Below are 23158 nucleotides of genomic sequence, written 5' to 3' on the forward strand. Positions count from 1 at the left end.
GCATTCCTGTGAGGCACTTGCCATAATCTTCAACATAACATCTGAACAAAGACGAAGAATGAGTTGACAGTAAGAGAGGAGAAAAGAAACAGTCTGGATTTTGAAATAAGATGCATCTGATTTGTCAGGAGGATTTTTATTTTTTATTTTTAAATCACATATCTCTCTGAAAGTAGGTTGAAGAGAAACAATGTCACTGGTGCTCAGAACAAACACATCTCGAGCATGTCTGTCTGTGTGTGAGAGAGAGGGGGGGGGGGGAGGGAGAGAGAATCCCAGAGCACAAGCATCCTTTATATCAGATTTTCAAACAAGACCTTGGTGGGTGGCTCTTTTGAGAGTTACAGTGGATGTCGATCCATTAATCCAGAGCATTTCTCATTGCACTTCAACTTTGAAATGACTTTGAAATCATTCCCTGGGGTCTTAGAGCAGAGTAGAGTTTGATGTAAAAAGAAGAAGAGGAAGGGAAGAAGAAGAAATAAAAACAGGGCATGAAAAACAAGGCTCTCTGCTAATGAGCATTTATGGCCCCTGTAGTTTAGAACATCGTCTTTTTCCCTACTAGATTTTGATGAGCAGTAAACATGCTTTATGTGGGGAGAGTTCCTTTTCAGTCCCTTTCTCCCAGATGAGAGACAAATTGACTGCATAATAAACCAGGTTTGCAACTCTCAGAAACCCAAATTTCAGGTGGGCTTGACCTGGAATTATCCAGGAAGAAAAAAGGAAGCCTATGTGTCAGCACCCAGGTTCAACTGGTAACAGAATAGCAGCATCAGCTCCAGGTGATAAGACATCACTGCCAAAGTGCCCTCAGATCTCCTCTACCTGCAGCCAGTCTGCACCCTCCCACACCAGCATTGGGGAAGACATTCTATTCAGTTTGCATTTAAAGGGGGAAGTAATTTATACTTTCCAAAACAACATGTGAGCCAAAACACAAGCTATCCTTCAAAATTTGCACTCTTCAAATTTTGCAGTGCAGTTCTCCAGTCAAGCAAGGTGTATTTTGTTACCAGCCACCACAATCCCTGTTGGGCCACACAGGGGATTCCAGGGGTCTTGGCCCTCAGCCAGGGTCTGTGCTCCTTTGGAGAATTGAAGACATGGCAGACACTGTTGTAGCTTTAAGAACTATCGTTTATTCACCTATTTACACCTTCATTCTGCATGGAGGGAGTCCAGATCTTACAGTATGGTCATTTCAAGAGGGGTTTGTTCCCCACAGAGGTGAAGCCCTGGAGTCCAAGGCATCTCTCCCAGCCAGTCTTCAGGCAGCCTGCCCCTTGGGTCTTTGTTCTCCCCCACTTCTTTGCCCCAGAGCACCTTACTAAAAAGACTCATTTTCTGTCACCTCTCTCACACACCACAACCCCCTGACAACCGCTTTCTGCCCAGGCCCAAGATTCCTCTCAGATGGGCCATTAACCTCTTTTGTCATGTAAACCCCTCTCTCCCAGGTTAGGCCCTGGCTTTGAAAGAAAGTACAGTGGTGCCTCGCAAGACGAAAAGAATTCGTTCCGCGAGTCTTCATCTTGCGATGCTTTTTGTCTTGCGAAGCACAGTCCGTCGCAACTGTGCCTCTTCAAGAGGCTTTTTAAAAAAAGCGCAAGACGTTTTCATCTTGCAAAGCAAGCCCATAGGGAAATTTGTCTAGTGAAGCAACGCAAAAACGGAAAACCCTTTCGTCTAGCGAGTTTTTCGTCTTGCGAGGCATTCGTCTTGCGGGGCACCACTGTATTCCCTGGATTCAGCTAGTGTTAAAAACTAATCAAGCCTTTTAATAGCCAAGCTAGCTCCCTCCTGAGCTGATGGGGGATTAAGGGTCTTGGTGCAAGAGGCAAATGGGTACCCCACCCCAAGAGATAAAGCCAGTGTTTAGCACAGAGAGTTTGGGAGTGATGTGACCTAGATGTAAAGTAGCAACTGGAAAGAGAGCCAGAACAATGTTTGTGAGCAATGTTGGATTTGAATCCAAGGCTGTGGCTATAGGAGAAACAACACCTTTTTGGGGTGTTGATGTTGTCATATAGAATCATAGAATCATAGAGTTGGAAGAGACCACAAGAAGAGTTGGAAGAGACCACAAGGGCCATCGAGTCCAACCCCCTGCCAAGCAGGAAACGAGTCACACCCACACCCACACACCCACACACACCCATACCCATCACAGACTCAGGTTGTATATATGTGTAGATAAACCATATATCATAAAGACACCCTAGTCTCCACAGTGCCTCATTCCCCAAAGGAAACATGATCCCTAGGGAAGCACCTGGAACCCCTGGAATCTCACATAGTTCAGAGATTGGGGTGGTGTGCAACTATATACAGTGGTGCCTCGCAAGACGAAATTAATTCGTTCCGCAAGTTTTTTCTTCTTGCGAGTTTTTCGTCTTGCGAAGCAAGGTTTCCCATAGGAATGCATTGAAAATCAATTAATGCATTCCTAGGGAAACCACCTTCAGACCAGGTCCGGGGACAGTCTGTCCCCCGACCTCTTCTGAAGGCTGGGGGGGGGGACAAGGGCTTTTCTTCCCACTGCCAGCCTTCAGAAGGCTGTTCTGAAGGCTGGCTGTGGGAAGAAAAGCCCTTCTTCCCACCTCCCGCCCCGCAAGCTCCGGGGACAGGAGGGCTTTGCTGCCGACCGCCAGCATTTTAAAAGCCCCTGCTGTCCCGGGGCGATTTTAAAATGCTGGCGGGCGGGAGCGAAGTCTCCGCTGTCCCGGGGAGATTTTAAAATGCTGGGGGTCGGCAGCGAACGCTTCACTCCCGCCCGCCAGCATTTTAAGATTACCCGGGACAGCAGAGAAGTCTCCGGGCGATCTTAAAATGCTGGCGGACGGGAGCGAAGTGTTCGCTGCCGACCCCCAGCATTTTAAAATCTCCCCGGGACAGCGGAGACTTCTCTCTTCTTCCCGCTGTCCCCGGACCTGGGGCTGCAGGGAGAAGATCACTTCTTCCCCGCTGTCCCCGGACCTGGGGCTGTGGGGAGAAGATCGCTTCTCCATGCCGCCCCTTGCTTCAAAAGAGGTCCGGGGACAGCGGGAAGCGCTTCCCGCTGTCCCCAGACCTGGGGCTGTGGGGAGAAGATCGCTTCTCCACGCCGCCCCTTGCTTCAAAAGAGGTCCGGGGACAGCGGGGAAGACCCGCTGTTCCCGGAGCTTGCGGGGCAAGCTTCGTTTTGCGAAGCAAGCCCATAGGGAAATTCGTCTTGCGAGGCAACTCGAAAACGAAAAAACCTTTCGTTTTGCGAGTTTTTCGTCTCACGAGGCGTTCGCCTTGCGGGGTACCACTGTATTGGCAAAATAACACGCACAAATGCACTATATTAGGGGAATTACCTTGCAAACAAATGAATATTATGTGTAGGAAAAATTGCAAATAAAGATTTGTATAGGAGGGAGAGAGCCAAACTAAAATGCTTATGAATTTTCACTAGGTAAACAAATCTCAAAATGGTATGGCAATGTGGTGAGATGAATTTAAGATTGGGAAAAGGGGAAATTGAGAGAAACTGCTCTCCACCCATTGTGGCCTTAGCAGGAGGAGCAAGGCTGCTGCAGGAGGCGTTGGGGGTGGCACCAACACCACTGTCCCCTTCTGCAGTGTGTCCTTCATGAGTATCAAATTGGTGCAACCTTTCTCAGCCCTCTGTCCCTAATGTAACTACAACTCCCATCACCCCAATGTATGCAATTTTCTGAGGTTCTTGCAAAAAAAAATGGTTGGAGAAAAAACGTTTCTCAAGTCAGTCTGAGGGGTCAGAAAATTATCGTCCCCTTGCCAGAGTGCTTCGTCTAAACACAGCTCTTTTCCCTTAAATCACAGCATGAGGACCCCAGCAGAATTGACCAGTGTGAGAAGAAAAGGAGTGGTCCTATTTCCATATTAATCTAGAAACATTTGCATTTAAATATGTGTTTCAATGTGTGTTTTATCAGTAGATAATGGTGTGTGCCGATGGGTTGCAGGTTTCCCTTTCCACAGCCCAGCCAGCCTCCTTTGGCCTCTCTCTGGCTTCCAGCTCTGGAGTGACACCAAGGTCTCTGCTAGCCTGGAGCTCCCCTTTCCACCCACCAAATGCACAGGCTGGCAGAAGGGCTGGAATACCTGCCGGTCAGAATCAGCAAACATATCCAAAGTGGGAAGCTCTCCCAAATGGAGTTTTCTGAGATCCCAAGCTGGCGCTGTCATGTCTACAGCTCCAAGATAGAGCAGTCGTGTGCATTTCGCTTAGGAGGAGATACTCCCAAGTCCACCTCCTTAGGCGGTTTGGGCTGCATGGGTTATATCCAGTGGAGCACTAAGTTACTCAGCGATATAGTAGAATCATAGAATCATAGAATCATAGAGTTGGAAGAGACCACAAGGGCCATCGAGTCCAACCCCCTGCCAAGCAGGAAACACCATCAGAGCACTCCTGACATATGGTTGTCAAGCCTCTGCTTAAAGACCTCCAAAGTAGGAGACTCCACCACACTCCTTGGCAGCAAATTCCACTGTCAAACAGCTCTTACTGTCAGGAAGTTCTTCCTAATGTTTAGGTGGAATCTTCTTTCTTGTAGTTTGGATCCATTGCTCCGTGTCCGCTTCTCTGGAGCAGCAGAAAACAACTTTTCTCCCTCCTCTATGTGACATCCTTTTATATATTTGAACATGGCTATCGTATCACCCCTTAACCTCCTCTTCTCTAGGCTAAACATGCCCCCTTAGCCATTGCTCGTAAGGCATCGTTTCCAGGCCTTTGACCATTTTGGTTGCCCTCCTCTGGACACGTTCCAGTTTGTCAGTGTCCTTCTTGAACTGTGGTGCCCAGAACTGGACACAGTACTCCAGGTGAGGTCTGACCAGAGCAGAATACAGTGGCACTATTACTTCCCTTGATCTAGATGCTCTACTCCTATTGATGCAGCCCAGAATTGCATTGGCTTTTTTAGCTGCCGCGTCACACTGTTGGCTCATGTCAAGTTTGTGGTCAACCAAGACTCCTAGATCCTTTTCACATGTACTGCTCTCAAGCCAGGTGTCCCCCATCTAGTATTTGTGCCTCTCATTTTTTTTGCCCAAGTGCAATACTTTACATTTCTCCCTGTTAAAGTTCATCTTGTTTGTTTTTGCCCAGTTCTCTAATCTGTCAAGGTCGTTTTGAAGTGTGATCCTGTCCTCTGGGGTGTTAGCCACCCTTCCCAGTTTGGTGTCATCTGCAAATTTGATCAGGATGCCCTTGAGTCCATCATCCAAGTCATTGATAAAGATGTTGAATAAGACCGGGCCCAAGACAGAACCCTGTGGCACCCCACAAGTCACTCTTCTCCAGGATGAAGAGGAACCATTGATGAACACCCTTTGGGTTCGGTCAGTCAGCCAGTTACAAATCCACTGAGTGGTAGCATAGTCAAGACCGCATTTATTTATTTATTTTTAATATGAATTTTTTATTAGTTTTACAAAAAAATTTAAAACAATACAAACATATAAAAAGACATACAAACACGTATAATTTCATAACCTTTTTTCCATAAACCTTGCTTCTCGGACTCCCCCATACCTCCCCTTTCTGCATCCCAATGTCCCAAGTTTTTCCAGCAACTTCCAAGTTAGTTTATCAAACATATGTCTTCTTAATCTTTCCTTCAGTCTAATCTTATGTCGCTGTAACCCTTTCTTTCTCAAAACCTCGACATTCTAACATTCATCAAGTTTATAATAGTCCTTAAGATAAGTTTTAAATTTCTTCCAGTCTTCTTCCGCCGTCTCCTTCCCCTGGTCGCGGATTCTGACAGTCATCTCAGCCAGTGTCATATAGTCCATCACTTTCATCTGCCATTCTTCCAGAGTGGGTAGATCTTGTGTCTTCCAATACTTTGCAATGAGAATTCTTGCTGCTGTCGTAGCATACATAAAGAAAATTCTATCTTTCTTTGACACCAATTGGCCGACAATGCCAAAGAGAAAGGCCTCTGGTTTCTTAGGGAAAGTACATTTAAGTACCTTTTTCATTTCATTATATATCATTTCCCAGAAAGCCTTAATCTTCGGGCACGTCCACCAAAGGTGATAAAAGGTACCTTCAGTTTCTTTACATTTCCAACACTTATTGTCAGGCACATGGTATATTTTTGCTAGCTTGACTGGGGTCATGTACCACCTGTAAATCATTTTCATAATATTTTCCTTTAAGGCATTACATGCCGTAAATTTTATACCGGTGTTCCACAACCATTCCCAGTCAGCAAACATGATATTATGACCAATGTCCTGTGCCCACTTGATCATAGCCGATTTAACTTGTTTCATCTTGTGTATTCCATTTCAGCAGCAAATTATACATTCTTGACAAATTCTTGGTATTGGGTTCTAACAATTCAGTTTCTAATTTTGATTTCTCCACCTGGAAGCCAATTTTCCTATCTTGTTTGTAAACCTCCATTATTTGATAATAATGGAGCCAATCTCGTACTTTAGGTTTCAATTTCTCATGACTTTGTAATTTCAGTTTATCTCCATCTTGTTCCACGATTTCCCAATACTTTGGCCATTCGGCTTCAAGACCGCATTTAACCAGCTTCTTTACAAGAATATCATGGGGCACCTTGTCAAATGCCTTGCTGAAATCAAGGTAGGCTACATCCACTGCGTTCCCTTCATCTACCAGGCTTGTAATTCTGTCAAAAAAAAATGAGATCAGGTTAGTCTGACACGACTTATTTTTCAGAAATCCATGCTGACTATTGGTGATCACAGCATTCCTTTCTAGGTGCTCACAGACTGTTTGCTTAATGATCTGCTCCAGAATCTTCCCTGGTATTGATGTCAGACTGACTGGGTGATAATTATTTGGGTCCTCTCTTTTCCCCTTTTTGAAAATAGGGACAACATTTACCCTCCTCCAGTCTGCTGGGACTTCGCCTGTTCTCCAGGAATTCTCAAAGATGACTGCCAGTGGTTCTGAGATCACATCTGCCAGTTCTTTTAATACTCTTGGGTGCAGTTTATCTGGCCCTGGAGACTTGAATACATCTAAACTAGCCAAGTATTCTTGTACTACCTCCTTAGTTATTCTGGGCTATGTTTCCTCTGCTGAATCATTTGCTCCAAATTCTTCAGGTCAGGCATTGTTTTCTTTATCGGAGAAGACTGGGGCAAAGAAGGCATTGAGGAGTTCAGCCCTTTCTGTGTCCCCTGTTTGCATTTCACCATCTTCTCCTCTGAGTGACCCCACTGTTTCTTTGTTCTTCCTTTTGCTACGGACATACCCATAAAAGCCTTTTTTGTTGCTTTTAACCTCTCTAGCAAGCCTGAATTCATTTTGTGCTTTAGCTTTTCTGACTTTGTGTCTACATGTGCTGGCTATTTGTTTGAATTCCTCTTTGGTGGTTTCCCCCCTTTTCCATTTTTTGTACACATACTTTTTTAATCTTAACTCAGTTAAAAGTTCTTTAGATAGCCACCCTGGCTTCTTTAGGCACCTTGCATGTTTCCGTCTCATTGGTATTGCCTGAAGTTGTGCTTTTACTATCTCCCTCTTAACAAACTCCCAGCCATCATGAACTCCCTTTCCTTTTAGTATTACTGTCCATGGGATCTCACCCAGCACTTCCCTAAGATTTATAAGTCGGCTTTCTTAAAGTCAAGAAATTGAGTCCTAGTATGCTTGGCTGCTCCTTTCCGCTGTATAGTAAACTTCAGAAGAGCATGATCACTCGCGCCTAATGATCCTTCCACTTCTACCCCACTAACCAGGTCATCAACATTGGTTAGGACCAGATCTAAAATGGCTGTTCCTCTTGTTGCTTCTCCCACTTTCTGGACAATGAAGTTGTCTGCAAGGCCAGTGAGGAATCTGTTTGACCTTATGTCCTCCGTTTGGCTTGGGGATCTATAGTAAACTCCCACAATGAGGTCTCTGTTATTCTTCTCTCCCTTAATTTTGACCCAAATGCTCTCACTTTGGCTTTGAGGTTCTAAATTTTGGATCTCTTCACAGGTATACACATCCCTGACATATAACACCACTCCTCCTCCTTTCTTGTCTGGTCTGTTTCTCTGAAATAGACTGTATCTCTCCATTATTACATTCCAATCGTGGGACTTATCCCACCAGGTTTCAGTGATGCCTATTATGTCATATTTAGTTTGCTGTACCAAGAGCTCAATCTCATCTTGTTTATTTCCCATGCTTTGCGCATTAGTGTACAGACATTGAAGTCCATTAATCATTCCCCTGTTTCTCTTATTTAAGGATTAAATTCACTGTTCACTTCCACTATTTTTCCCTCTCTCCCAGGGCCACGTCATTCAACTGGGAGGACAGATGAGATGGCAATTTGTGCATTTAATTGCTTCAATTTCCTGCCGAGAGCCTTGTAGTCTCTTTTGATCTTCTGGAGGCTATTGCTTGCAGTGTCATTGGTTCCCACATGAACCAAGAGGAAGGGGTATTTGTCAGTGGGTTTTGATTCCTTGCAGTCGTTCAGTTACATCTTGGATCTTAGCCCCGGGGAGACAGCACACCTGCCGAGACATCTTGTCAGGCCCACAGATCACTGCTTCTGTTCCCCTCAGTAGGGAATCCCCTATCACCACTACACACCTCCTCTTAGGTTTGGTCGGGGTTCTTCTGTGAGCTGTCCATTCCAAGGTCGCCTGCACATTCCCTGAGGACTGACTTTGCTGCTTGTCTTCATATACCTGATCGACTGTAATGAGGGAGAGATCCTCAAATGGAGTCTGTTCTTCTTCCATGCTAGGGGAGAGGACTAGGGGAAGCTATTGTGTATTTCTAAACAATCAGAGCGAACCCTGGGCCTCCTACTTCTTTGAGTCACGTTTCTCCATATATCTGGCACCTGTGTTGGTGAACTAGCCTCCTTTCTCAGGGGTGTCCCCTGTCTCCTCCTTGGTGGAGACGGTGTTCTCTGTTGCTTCCAAGAAGAGCTCCAGCTCTCTAATTCTTTGGAGCGTAGCTACACGTTCCTCCAGTTGCTGGACTTTGTCTTCTAAGAGGGCAATCAACATACAATTGCTGCAGATAAAGCTGCCTGCAACCTTTGTCAAGATGGCAAACATTGCGCAGGAACCGCAGGCAACTGCAGCTGTTCCCTCACCCTCCATCTTGAAAACCTGTCATTGGGGGTGGCTACACTGGTCCTCCATCTTAAAAAGCGTGAAGACAGGACAAACAACCCCCCTCCAAGCTGAGAAGCTTGGATACAACCCTGATTGCAGTGGCATGTGGGGCACCCTGGCCATAGGAACATAGAAGCTGCCTCATGCGGATTCAGACCATTGGTCCATCTAGCTCAGTGTTGTCTACTCCGGCTGCCAGCAGCTTTCCAGGGCTCCAGACCAGGGGCATTTGCCACCCTGCCTGGAGAATGAGCCGGAAACCTTCTGCGTGCACGCATGCCCTGTGGCCTTCTCCCCGCTCTTCTGTGCGAAAGGGCTGTAGACCCACAAAGATGTCCATTTCAGACGCGTTTTTATGGCAAAGAATGTGATATGATTATTGGCACTTAAACAGTAATGAAAACAAGAAGATTAAAAAATGTTTTCACACACAAGGGGACCTTTAGCAGCTCTTATTAATAAATTCTCCTGGTACATCAATAGCAGGAAATATTTCTGTCAGGCAAGCTAATTAAACCCAGTAGCAACTTCACCACTAAAAATAGCTCTGAAGCTGCTGGACTCTCAGCACAGGCATTTTGTGCCATTAATGAAGGACTTGCTGCCACTTCCCTTGAAACATCAGATCGGTTTGTGGTGGACACTGTAAACAAGTGCAGAGACACCCTGACGTTAGAGCTGCCTTGCCATGGACATGTTTTCTTGGGAGGAAGAAGCCAGAACTTATTTCTGCATAAACATGCATGAGAGGACTAGGATGCATGTTGATAGATACACCTTCAGTAGTCAAAATACTCTGTATGATAAAATCAAGAATATGATAAAATCCAGTTTAAAACATTTTCTAATTTTCTAGTCCCTGGGTTTTCAAGGTGAAAAAAAGACTTTATAATATAACTTGCCTGGTTATTGATAATATGAATGTCAAAGGAGCATCACATATGTTGCTTCAGCAATCCATGCAACAGTCTTTATTTTTATTTTTATTATTTATTTATGCATTTTCCATAGTTTGATACATCCACTTTACAGTTTGCAGCAGTCTTTCATTAGTTTAAGCTAGTTGCAGCTTCTTCTAGATCCAGGATGGGGAACCATTTTTAGCTGGGGAAAGGGAAGTTTCTTTTGGTAATAACTTAGGAAAGCATATAAGTGAAGGCCAAAACTAGATATAATACTAGATGTGTCACTTGGAAGCACATTGGGCATTTAATTTTTTTAAATAAAAGACATGTGTACAGGGGAGGCATGATTTTCATCTGTATACAGTCCTTGGGGAAGGAGGGTTTAAAGCATCCTTTGCCAGCAACGTTTGATTTCTGGGGCTATAAAGTGAAGGTCTATGCAGAGTGTGGTGGGTTAGCTCTTCATAGTTCCCATTCAGTTCTGTGGAAGAATATAAAAAGGGGCCACAATCTGGAGACTGTAACTAATGTTTTTGCTCTACTAGCACAAGAGCACTTTCACTAATGGAGGGGTGAGTTTCCAGTGTTGCACAACAGAGGAATCCAGTGCAACAGTTGCATTAGCAGCAACTCGTAACGCAACAGATTGTGCAATCCATTCTGCAGCAAAGTTACCAGCAAGCCTCTCATGAATTATTTTGGGAAGCCAACTTCCACTGGCACAAAACATTTCTCCAGATGAACAAGTATACTGCTGACTGACTCTAATGCAGAGCTGCATTAGAAGTGACCCCTGGGTCTTGAGATGGAACAACATCAAGCCTTCACACCAGTCAGTCAGTCAGTCAGTCTTTATTGTTTCAACCATAGGTAAAAGCAGAAAACAAAAATTGGAATAACAATTGGGAGGGGGAGTCACCATAGCAGTACAATCTTACTTATTCATCACACTAGGAGAAAGTAGGAAGTTGGCTCAAGCTTTAAAAGCAAATCCTGCCACTGCTACAGGGGTCTGAAAATGGAAGAAAGTCGGTGCTCTGCAACTCAGACCAGCCACCTGCGGCATTCGCCTCAAGAGAAGAATTTCATAAACAATACAGTTTAAACAGTTCCAAGTTAAAACACCCATATAGAACCAATTTTACTTCAGTTAAGTAAACACTATACACAATAAGCTCCCTCTATGTAAACCGCAATTCAGATCCATCAGATTTTGGGGGGTATGCGTCTTAGTTCTGGCACTTATTGATGGTTCTTAAGTTTAGCTAAGCTGTCAGAGACATACAGTGATCCATTTCTCCTCTTTTGAAATAAAACATTAATCAGGTATCTAGCGACTGCAAGGGATCTACTTGTATCTTCGTCGTTTAATAAGTATATTATTTGGGCTTCCTGAGGACCGTCAGCAATTCTCGATAAATATGGAGCCAGAAACTTGGACCGTGCAGCCGAATGTAATGGACAACAGAAGATTATATGATATAACGATTCTATAGATCCACTTTTACAGTCACAGAGGAGTGAGATCTGACCGTTGGAGAGTCTGTTACCCAACACGTTTGATGGGAAAACATTGAATCTAGCCTTTATAAAGGCATACCTGTGCGTCACCACAGATAAGGTAGTTAAGTAAGAAGGAAGTTTCGTTGGTGGTGTTAAGCCAAGGTTTATCGGCGAACAGGTGCCACCACCTGTCGCAATATTAAATTGTAAATCCGTCTCCTCTAATTTGTGAGTTATAATTCTTTTGGCAGAGATTAAATCCAATTTTAATAGTACAGATGGAGATAGTCCTAGGGACACAAGTTTCCCATGTATTATTTTTGCCCAGGGGCTAGGGAAGTCATCTCTCCAGAGACATTGTATCAAGTGGAGATTTGGAAGTTATGCCATAATGCCAACCAGTAACAGAGGATGCATTGCCATAATGTGGTTTCTAGAGATGTAACATTTAGTTCCAGTCATATAGCGGTATTGCTTACACACCTGGGTAATCTTAGCAACCTTCTTAAAAGCTGGTTTTGGATTACCTCCAAATGGGTTAGGCTAACAAAGGACCCCCATAATGGGATTGCATATGCTATTGTTGCAATCACCTTTGCCTTGAAAACTTTTAACACTGATGGAATATGGAAAGCCCCATCTGGAAAAAAACAACGCAATAACGCATAGGAAAGGGCTTTAGCTCTGTTTAATACATATGCAATATGGACCTTCCAGCCCATATTGTGTTGGAGAAAGACTCCCAAGTACTGAAATTTAAAGACTTGGTCAATAGCTTTCCCGTCTATTCTCCAATTATAGGTTTTTCGACTCTTGGTGAAAATTAGAACTTTGGACTTAACATGGTTAATTGTAAGAAAATTTGATTTGCAGTAAACATCGAAGATTTTTAATGCCCTCCTGAGGCCGACTCTTGAGAAGGATAGGATCACTGCGTCGTCTGCTTAGAGTAGAAGGGGGCAACGGTATTGGGCAAGGCGGGGGGCGTGGATCGTTCGCCTCAAGAGAAGGATCCTTTGCATCAAATACTGGTCACAGCAACAAGAAGGAAGAAATAGATTTGTCACCTCCAGGGTTGTCCACAAATATATTATATTATATTATTTAAAAGCATTTCTAAAACATGTAAAAAAAAACCCCAAAAAACCTCAAAGCAATGTACAACAAAAGCCAGGAGAACAGTAGCGCAAAAATATATGAAAACAAAAACTTAGAATTCAGGCAAATGAAGACAGGGTCCAATCTTGTGGGTCAGGAAAAGCCTGAGCAAAACGATACTAAGGCATCTGAAGCAAGCAGTGATCAACACATATGGCAGAGGGAAGGGTGTTTTGTGATACAGTGGCAATCGTGGAAAATGTCCATTCTCGGGTCCCTGCCCCATGATATTCTTTGGGGTGCGGTACCATAAGTAGAATTTCCCCAGGTGGTCTAAGTCATCTTTCAGGTTTATACAGGGGCTGGCAGTCTTTCAGGTCCGTTGCCCTTTCATGGTGTACTAAGGCTGTGGCACCCTGAGGATAGCTCCCATGTAGGGAGATTGAACCTCACACCATCTGTCCTAGTGATGTTGAGCATTCCACTAGATTGTCAGTGATATAATAGAAGCAGACACTGTAACGAAGCAACCTAGTGCATCCTCCATCCTAACCAGGGTGGAGGGGACTGTAGCTCAGTGGTGCAGCATCTGCTTTGTATGCAGAAGGACCCAGGTTCAATCCCTGACATCTCCAGGAGGGGCTGAGAGAGACTCCTGGTCAGATATCCTAGAAACCCACTGCCAGTCGGTGGAGACCACACTGGTCTGGATGAACCAGGGGTCTGACTCAGTATAAGGCAGCTTCCTGCAGATATGTCCAGTAGGTACCTGTTTGGCTCTCCAGTCAGTCTCTCTCTCTCCCCCCCCCCTTTTCTTTCTTCAGTTAGCATTCCATGACATCCTCAGTCCTCCCTGGGCTGGAGGTTGCGGGTAGAGATCCCCCCCCCTTGACTTTTTCAGTGTTCTCTCCCTCTTGCTTCCATTTCTGGCTTTAATCCTGTCAACACTCACCACCTGTGTTTGTTGTTAGAGGGAGCGATCAGCTGACTCTTGGCTATGGCTGTTCATCAGCTGTGACATATGATTGAGCCCTGTGGCTCATAGCTATTGGCTCGGCAATCTGTTGCCAGCCCTATTATGTCCTCATAAAGGTACTACAAGAAAATTGTTGTGAGGCTAATAAAAACATACCAGATGTGCACTTGAAATTCACAGCCTCTGTAGGGCACAGCCTCAGTGAAAACTTAAGGCAACCCAGTTACGCATAAGAAGCAGGCAGATTATTGCTGGAATTTCACAGCTGATGTGTGAACACTTCTGAAAATGCATAAGAGCAGAGAGTTTGCTTATTTAGCTCTGGAGAGAGGAGGGAGTGATTTATTTTATAGCCGATACATCAGAGGAAGTAACACAGTAGGGGTGGAAGAGTAATTTAGGTTAAAGAAGCTTGCGTGTATGAGAACTAATGATTATAAATGGAACGTTAATTAATTTGGCTTGGAAATTAGGGAAGGAAGGATTTCATACAGTCACAGGAATCAAAAAGGATGTTTCTTACTAGAGTCGGATAAATTTATGGAAATTGTTGGTTTTGCTCTTACTGCTGGGACTGTAAGTGTCCCCCAACCAAAGACCCCTCCTGGCATGACCTTTGAGAATGCCTGCTGCTTCTGTGCAGCTCCTTCCTACACTACGGAAGCAATGTCAGAAGGCCCAAATTTGGGAGAGGATGAGAGTACCCTGGGCAGCAAGGCAGGCCCTATCATTAGGCAGCGTGAGAAAACCGCCTTAGGTGGCAGGTGCTGGGCAAGGGGTGAGCATTCCCTCTACTGCCTACACAGCCTAATTTGGCTCTTATATGTAGAAAGGGAGGGCACCATCTCACCTGTTGCTTCAGGGAGCAAAATAACTTGGACCAGTCCTAATGTGCAGTGATGGTAAGGGGCAAATGCTGTGAACTTCTCAACCATATGTTGTCGAACTCACTTGTTACTGAAGCTGCCGTGCTGCAAATATAACTTTATTCCAGCCTGTTTTGGTAGTTCACCTTTTAGTGGAATAGGTCTTTTTATTCTTGCTGACGGGTGAATACTTTTTATTATTTTTATGGCTTATTCTATGTTATGAATTTTGAAGTTTGTTAAGTTTTTCAGTACTTGAATATTTTGTAAGTTGCTTCTTTGAGGTATTTTGTAAAAAATGATGAGAAATATTAATATTGATATTACTAACAATAGCAATAGCAACAACTTGAGCAGAGTCTCTAAGAGATATTTCACCCATTGTGCAGAATGTGGCAGTAAAAGTGAGGTATTTTTACACTTCAAAAATCCTAGCATTTTTGCATAGTTTTGGGTGGAAGATGAACTGCTGTGGAACAGAAACAGTGCTGCATGCAGTGATACAGAAGATAAACGCTAATGGCACCTCAGAGTCACCACTTGTCTTGTGCTGGGGGTGTCTTTCCATTTCCTTCAGTAGTATGTACATTTTTACAGTTCAGGCTTTCCCCCCACAAATTTTTACTAGTTTTCAAACAATTTAACAAATCCAATTCAATTTCAGTACAATATTCCCTTAAAATTTTGACTTCCCACCCTTACTTCCATGATGTTTCTATTCAAAGCATTCATCTACACCCAGAAATGTAATATTTAGCTAAAACATGTATCCTACATTACATTCATTTATCATTCTCATTCCTTTTATATTTCAAGTCCTGCCTGCAATTTCATTTGACTAATATTTTCCTCAGTTAATTCAAAAAAGTTCTCTTATTTTTGCTGTCAATTTTGCCATTTCCATATAGTCCAATAATTTCAAATCCCACTCCTCTTTTGTTGGAACTTCTTCTTTCCATTTCTGTGCCTAGAGATTTCTGGCTGCGGTGGTGGCATACATAAACAATTTAAGCAACTTTTTGGGACCTGTGTCACTATTATTCCCAGTGCTTTTTTTTTCTTAAAAATGTTTGGGGGGGGGGGTTCTCTCAACCCCCCAAGAAAATCACCATGTTATAGTTCAAATTGGGGAAAATAAATACAGTATGTGGGGGAAAACACTGCCTTTAGCTCAGCATCCCACTAAAAAAAGAGGGCGGGAGACTGTGGTCCCTCAGTGGCTCAGCGTTCAGAAGAAGCCATCTTCATCCAAACAGCAGCAGCAGCTGTAGTAGCACCAAGCTGTGCCAGTGACTCTGTGAGGGGCGGTGGGGGGAGAGGGGAGAGACAGCAGGTCACCCTCTTAAGTCGCATGCACACAGGCACTGCCACGCATCCCTCACGCCCTCTCACAGAGCCTCTGCTCAACATCTCCCACCTCAGAGACGCTCCTCATGAGCCGCTGAGAGGCCGCCCTGCCTCCAGGCTGCTTCCATTCAGCCTTAGGCGCGTGCGCGCCCAGGAGAAAGTGGTGCATGGGGGCGGAGAGAGAGGTCGCCACTGGCAGCATTCCCTCAGTCACTCCGCTCGGTGCCAATGCGCCCCCGGCCCCTCTCCCAAAGGCCAGCCAGGATCCCCAACTAAATACGATGCGCTAAGGAAAAAAAGGAACTCACCCACAAAGAGGATGCCTCATCCTCTTTCTGCAGGGCGTGTAAGCTACCCAAATCCCCCACTACTACTGCTGCTCCTCCAAATGTTTAGGGGTACACGTCCCCCCGTGTCCCCCCAGAAAAAGCACTGATTATTTCCAAAATAATCAGTTAGCTTTTTGCTAATGTCTATTTTAAACATTTCTTCAATTCATTATGTATCATTTCCCAAAAGCCTGCCACTTTTTTACAAGTCCACCACATATGAAAAAATGTCCCTTCAGACTGTTTGCATTTCCAGCATTTACTTGAAACAATCTTACACATCTTGGCCAGTTTATTAGGTGTTAAGGACCCACCTGTATATCATATTCAAATCATTTTCCTTATACATTATACAGGCAGTATATTTCATATCTAATTTCCACAACTTTTCCCATGCCACCATATCAATATTATGTCCCAGATCTTTAGCCCCATGTATAATTGCGGGCTTAATCAGTTCATATTTTGTTTCTCATTCTAATAACGTTTTATACATTTTCAGAATCAGTTTTTCTTTGCCTTCTGGCACTCTTAATTCAAATTCAGATATTTGGTCTATTAAACCATATGTCCTATCTTTCTTAAATAATTCATTTACTTGGTGGTATTAAAGATATCCTGTCACCCATTCCTGAATTTCCTCCTGTGTTTTCAATTCACAACCATCTCCAGAAAACCTCTCTCTCTATGTACCCCATTCTGCTTCCATAGTCAATTTATTTTGAGCACATGCCTTTGTTGGAAATAACCGCAATGGTGTTTTCCTTCAATAATTTTTTTATATTGGATCCACACGCTATACAAACTTCTTCTTATAACATGATTTAAAAATTCTGTGTGGATCTTGACTTTCTCCTACCATAAATATGCATGCCACCCATAACCTTCTACATCAAGTAACCTCGTGTTTTTCAATACCATCCATTTCCTCATCCAACTCAAATGGGCTGCTTCAGAGTATAATTTTAGGTCCGGCAGTGAAAACCCTTCTTTTTCTTTAGCATACGTTAAAGTTTTAAATTTATTCCTGGATTTCCCCCCCTGCCAAATAAATTTAGATAGTTCTTTTTGCCATAGTTTGAAGCAGTTCATATTACTTATTACTGGTATTGTCTGGAATAGGAAAGACATCTTAGGGAGCGCATTCATTTTTATAGCCGATGTTCTTCCCAACAATGAAAACTTTCTTCTTTCTCATCTTAGCAAATCTAATTTCATGCTGTTCCACACTTTTGCATAATTATTTTAATATAACACTGCATTTTTATTTGTTATACATATACCTAAATATTTCACCTTTTTTTCCTCCTTTACCCCAAGTTCTCTTGCAGAACTTTTCTCATATGCTGATCCATAGTTTTCACCAACATTTTAGTTTTATCCCTATTAGTATAAAAACCAGCTAAATCACCAAATTGCTTTATCATTTCAAATAGCTTTATCACATTAACCAAAGGGTTTACCACAAAAAGAACTACGTCATCTGCAAATGCCCTTAGTTTATAGGTTTGTTGTCCAATTTGGACACATCACAGCATTTCACTTTCTCTTATGTTCCTAAAGTTCAGGCTTACCATTTCACAAATCTGATAGGGCTTGGTGAATATTCATTACATACAAATCGGGCTTCCTTGCTGCATTTGTCATCCAGAACACTGAGCTTAAATGCAATGGAAGCCCAGCATGGGTATGTATTTTTGGCTGGAAGGCTGCTAATTTTTGTGATCTTTTTAAAAACAAACTAATCTCCTAGAGTTTTAATTTTTAATGTGGCTGGAAGCATCTTCTAATTTATGACAGGTTCTATTTGCAGGTGGTCTAACTGTCATGGCTGTTACTGATGGAAGCTGTGCTTGTGTTTATGGAGTGAGAGAAAAATGGCAGAATGACTAAATGAGAGGTGCCCTCAATATGGCATGCGGCTCACCTCTCACACTCAAAACATGTCCATTATTTTCAGGGCCAATAATGGTAGACTGGATCCACGGTCTTTCAAAGGCATTCCAGAAACCTCAAGTGATCCAAAATATGGAGTCCAGATGTCATGGACTGGTTGGATGCAGGGGAATGGTGGGAGGAACCAGCTGGGGAACTGCCAAGGGAAGAAGGCTCAGAACATGGGGAGCGGTGGTGGGACAACGATGAGTGGTCAGAGGGAAAAGACTGGGAAGAGGAGGTGTCACTGAAGGGGTAACAGGGCTCAGTGAGCTGGGAGAGTGTGTGGCAGGGAGAAGTCCAGAATCAGAGGGTGAAGCTGAAGCAGGGGAGGGACCTGGGCTAAACACGGCCTGGGCTACAGCCCCCCTGCCCCCGCCCCCCCCACTATAACCCTGATATCAGGGGTAGCCAACCTGGTGCTTTCCAGATGTTGATGGGAGCTGGAGTCCAACAACATCTGGAGAGTCCCACATTAGCCACTTGCCTTTCATCCCAGCCCACTTCTCCTATTCCTTCCCCCTTTCAGATGCCTCATGATTTCAGGCGGATGTCTGAAATGGATCCGTCAGACCCAGAGTCCTCAAAATCCAGCCCCAAGATCTGGTGGTACCAGAATTTGCATCTGAGTCTGGCCCTCTTGCGACTGCTGCCTTTGACATGCATAACATCCTTGCTTCTTCCTTCTCATCCTCCAGGGCAGCGACAATGAATCGGTGGATAAGAACAAATGCTGTACGCTCTGTAACATGTCCTTTACTTCAGCTGTTGTGGCTGAGTCACACTATCAAGGGAAAATTCATGCCAAAAGATTAAAACTGTTGCTAGGAGAGCAGCCAGCGTTAAAGGCCACAGGTAGGTCCAAATACACTGACGATAAAGGCTTTCCTTTCCCCCCTTTTCTTTTTAAGGAGTGGAATACTCTGTCTTTTTGGATCCATGAATCAGTTTCCTGTTAAGCAGAGGTGAGGGTGGCACTTTGACTGGCCTTGTGGATTCGGGACAGCAGACAAGAAGCACAGAAAGAAAGTTGAAGGAAAGCAGCTATTCATTGCTCGCTTTGCTGTGGCAATCTTAGAAACACCCATCCACACAGGCTCACGAGGACCCCCTTTATTCCTGTAGATGCCTCTCAAAAAGTGCCTCTGTTTCCCTATTTTCTGAACACTTGCTTGTGAGATGGAAGCTGTTGCTGTACCCTCTGGCCATGTACAGTGGTGCCTCGCAAGACGAAAATAATCCGTTCCGCGAGTCTCTTCGTCTAGCGGTTTTTTCGTTTTGCGAAGCAACCCTATTAGCGGTTTAGCGGATTAGCAGCTATTAAAGGCTTAGCGGCATAGCGGCTAAAAGGCTATTAGCGGCTTAGCGGCTTAGAAAAAGGGGGGAAGCAGGAAACACCATCAGAGCACTCCTGACATATGGTTGTCAAGCCTCTGCTTAAAGACCTCCAAAGTAGGAGACTCCACCACACTCCTTGGCAGCAAATTCCACTGTCAAACAGCTCTTACTGTCAGGAAGTTCTTCCTAATGTTGAGGTGGAATCTTCTTTCTTGTAGTTTGGATCCATTGCTCCGTGTCCGCTTCTCTGGAGCAGCAGAAAACAACTTTTCTCCCTCCTCTATGTGACATCCTTTTATATATTTGAACATGGCTATCATATCACCCCTTAACCTCCTCTTCTCCAGGCTAAACATGCCCAGCTCCCTTAGCCGTTCCTCATAAGGCATCATTTCCAGGCCTTTGACCATTTTGGTTGCCCTCCTCTGGACACGTTCCAGTTTGTCTGTGTCCTTCTTGAACTGTGGTGCCCAGAACTGGACACAGTACTCCAGGTGAGGTCTGACCAGAGCAGAATACAGTGGCACTATTACTTCCCTTGATCTAGATGCTCTACTCCTATTGATGCAGCCCAGAATTGCATTGGCTTTTTTAGCTGCCGCGTCACACTGTTGGCTCATGTCAAGTTTGTGGTCAACCAAGACTCCTAGATCATTTTCACATGTACTGCTCTCAAGCCAGGTGTCCCCCATCTTGTATTTGTGCCTCTCATTTTTTTTGCCCAAGTGCAATACTTTACATTTCTCCCTGTTAAAGTTCATCTTGTTTGTTTTGGCCCAGTTCTCTAATCTGTCAAGGTCGTTTTGAAGTGTGATCCTGTCCTCTGGGGTGTTAGCCACCCCTCACAGTTTGGTGTCATCTGCAAATTTGATCAGGATGCCCTTGAGTCCATCATCCAAGTTGTTGATAAAGATGTTGAATAAGACCGGGCCCAAGACAGAACCCTGTGGCACCCCACTAGTCACTCTTCTAAAGAGTGCAAGGCATTTGTCTTGCGGGGCACCACTGTATAACCACTTCTGGAACTGCCTTTAATTGACATCTCAACAAAGACGTTTATTTCTCCCTCCAGCACTCATACAGAATATCTTTTTGCTCTTTGCTGCTGGTGGAGAATCTAGTCTTTCTTTCTCCTTTTTTAAAAGCAGGAGGGAGACGGGTTGGTTTCTTGCATTTTGCCATATTTGCTTGCTCCCACTGTGCCTTCAGTAATGCGGACCCTCTTAACTCTCACATTTAGAAAAGTCAAATGTCAGCGATTGTTTGCAAACCTTCCCCTGCCCCTCTCTCACAGTACTAGAACCCACAGCCACCCAGGGAAGCTGAAGTGAGAATTGAAGCTACAGGGAATCAGGCAGAGGGCCTTCTTTGTGCCCTCCCTGTTGAACACCCTCCCTTCAGAGGTCAAGGAGATAAACAACCACACAACCTTTAGAAGACATCTGAATTCAACCCTATATAGCAAAGTTTTTAACGTTTAACGTTTTGTTATGTTTTTGCATATTCTGTAAGCCCCCCAGAGTGGCTGGGGCAACCCAGGCATATGGGTGTGGTACAAATAAAACAACAACAACAACAACAATGCAACAATGCAAACAATTTGCAACAATGCAAATACAATACAAATACTAACAGAACCCACCTAAACCTACCTATGCCTGGCTTAGGCACAGCACAGCCACTGGGAAGTACATAATTCTTCCGCTTTCATCAAATATAAATTCTGAGGTTACTACTACCAGCTTTGGCAATGGCTGCTAGCCTAGTTCCCTGCAGGGCAGAAGCAAGATGATAAAGAAAGAGTTGTCTGCCTAGAAGAGCAAAACCTTTAGCTTTATGGCCCAAGACATAGTGAAACAACTTCTCTCTTATGCTATCTGGTGATAAACTTCTGCAGATTTACAGAGATGTGGCAATGTTTTATTTATTTACAAGGTGTCACACCCACCCACCCACCCACCCACCCACACCCACACAACTAATAATCAGATATGCTAGCAAGGGGAGAGGAGAGAAGAGGGTCATTCCTTTTCTTTAAGCTGTGCAGAGTGCAAAGCATTTTTTTCTCTTTAAATGCTATGGTAGCAACTCCTGTGCATGTAAAAGGGAAAACTTGGACCAGATAGAAAGGGGTGAGGAGAGAGCGGCTGTAGCACAAATCGGCTCTCTGGGATGGAGGAATAGTGGCGTACTGCAGCTTTTTGGCACCCAGGGTCTTCTAACGCTGACGCCACCAGATTCTGAGAGGATGCAACAGGCGCCCTGCGGGGAAGCAAGCTGCACCAGGGCCAGGCCTTTGGGGCTGGGATGGTGCCTCCTTCTCCTAGAGAGAGAGGAGAGCACGGCTCCACACCAGCCAGCCAGGCTTCCCCTGGTGCAGCTTCCCTCTCCATAGGTTGCCTGTTCATGGAGGCACCTGGTTACGCCCTTTTGCGCCCTCAGAATAATGTGCCCAGGGCCGACCACCCCACAGCCCCAGTCACGCTATGCCAGTGTGGAGGAATCCTGCAAGAGTCAGACAAAAGAGGGTTCCTTCCTCACAGAACGCATCATTAATCTAGGGCAGTGTTTCCCAACCTTTTTTGGGCAAAGGCACACTTGTTTCATGAAAAAAATCTCGAGGCACACCACCATTACAGCCCCGTGACGTCAGCGCGCAGCGTCACGCTGGGAGGGACGCACGAAAGTGTAAGTTTCATTTTTCCCCCTCCCCCTTGCCTTCCTTCTGTGCCAACCGCCAAAAAGCCAAGAAAAAAGCCAAGACTTTAGGGCAGCAGGTCGACACGGAAGAAGCTCCTACCTAAGGACAGGTGCGACGGCCGTGTCCTCTTCTGCCACACTTGGCAGCCCTGCCTCACGGTCGTGACTCCCACCCTGATTTCTCCCCGCAGGTCGAGCGGCACAGGCAGCCCAATGTGTCCAGCCCAGACACAAGCCCCGCTTCCCCACTCTAGATCCTGAATGCGACCAAGTGCTCTGGACTCCCGAGCAGGGTGGGAAAGAGGACTCGCATCTGGTAGCCTCCGGGCTCCTCGCCTGCTCGAGGGATGGCATTGCAGGCAAGCTGCCGGCCGTCGCCATCGCCGCCCCCTCATGCGAGTGGACCTGCCCGGAGTGGTGGGCCGGGGGAGGCTCGCTCTCTGTGGGGATGTGGCCCGCACGCGCGGCCCCGCTTCCTCCTGCCCAGGGCTGAGCTCCTTACCCGCGATCTCGATCTCGCGCACACGGATCCCACTTATTCCGAAGCTCGCGCCACTAGCCGGGGCTCTCACACCGTGCCAGGGCGAGGCGGCGCGGCCCACTGACGTCATCACGGCTCGCCGCCACCCTCGACTTCCCTGTTCCCTCCCCTCCCTCGGGTCGCCGTGGTTACCGAGGACTGCAAGCTGCTCGGGCGAGCGTGGGGCATTAAGTGGGAGAAGGAAAATTAAAATTAAAACTCGCCTGAAGGCCGCCTCTCCGGATATGAAGCTATCTTTCGAATTTTTTAATTTTTCCCGCGGCACACCAGGCAACATCTCGCGGCACACTAGTGTGCCGCGGAACAGTGGTTGGGAAACACTGATCTAGGGATGCGGCAATGGCCACTTGTTGAAACAGTTTTGAATTAAGATTAGGCTGTGCACATTTAAATCCCATTACCTCCCCCAAAGAATCTTGGGAGCTATAGTTTTTTTAGGGTGTTGAGAATTGTAGGTCTATGGGGATAAACTACAGTTCCCATGA

At 45.1% G+C, this 23158-nt stretch overlaps 2 protein-coding genes and 1 long non-coding RNA gene across 6 annotated transcripts in view; 2 read left to right on the plus strand and 1 right to left on the minus strand.

The window, feature by feature from the left end:
• LOC308592420 (tigger transposable element-derived protein 1-like) overlaps nt 1–23158 on the plus strand; it is a gene marked incomplete at its 5' end in the record, with an annotated part of 444148 nt that overhangs the window by 216483 nt on the left and 204507 nt on the right. The gene's annotated exons all lie outside the window — the stretch shown is intronic.
• Nucleotides 1–23158, plus strand: part of ZMAT4 (zinc finger matrin-type 4) — a 303658-nt gene that overhangs the window by 192916 nt on the left and 87584 nt on the right. For all 4 annotated transcript variants that reach the window (XM_081201037.1, XM_081201035.1, XM_081201034.1 and 1 more), the window contains one exon: nt 18793–18949. In XM_081201037.1, coding sequence (XP_081057163.1) covers nt 18793–18949 — 157 coding nt within the window. The remainder of the gene's footprint in view (nt 1–18792; nt 18950–23158) is intronic.
• On the minus strand, nt 10895–13650 carry LOC308591411. The gene is made up of 3 exons (XR_014010159.1): nt 13411–13650; nt 12543–12571; nt 10895–11110 (listed from the first exon to the last, which is right to left on the minus strand). It is a non-coding gene; the product is annotated as an uncharacterized lncRNA (long non-coding RNA).

This window comes from Podarcis bocagei (genome assembly GCF_964188305.1).
Source record: "Podarcis bocagei genome assembly, chromosome: 7".
NCBI lineage: Eukaryota > Metazoa > Chordata > Lepidosauria > Squamata > Lacertidae > Podarcis > Podarcis bocagei.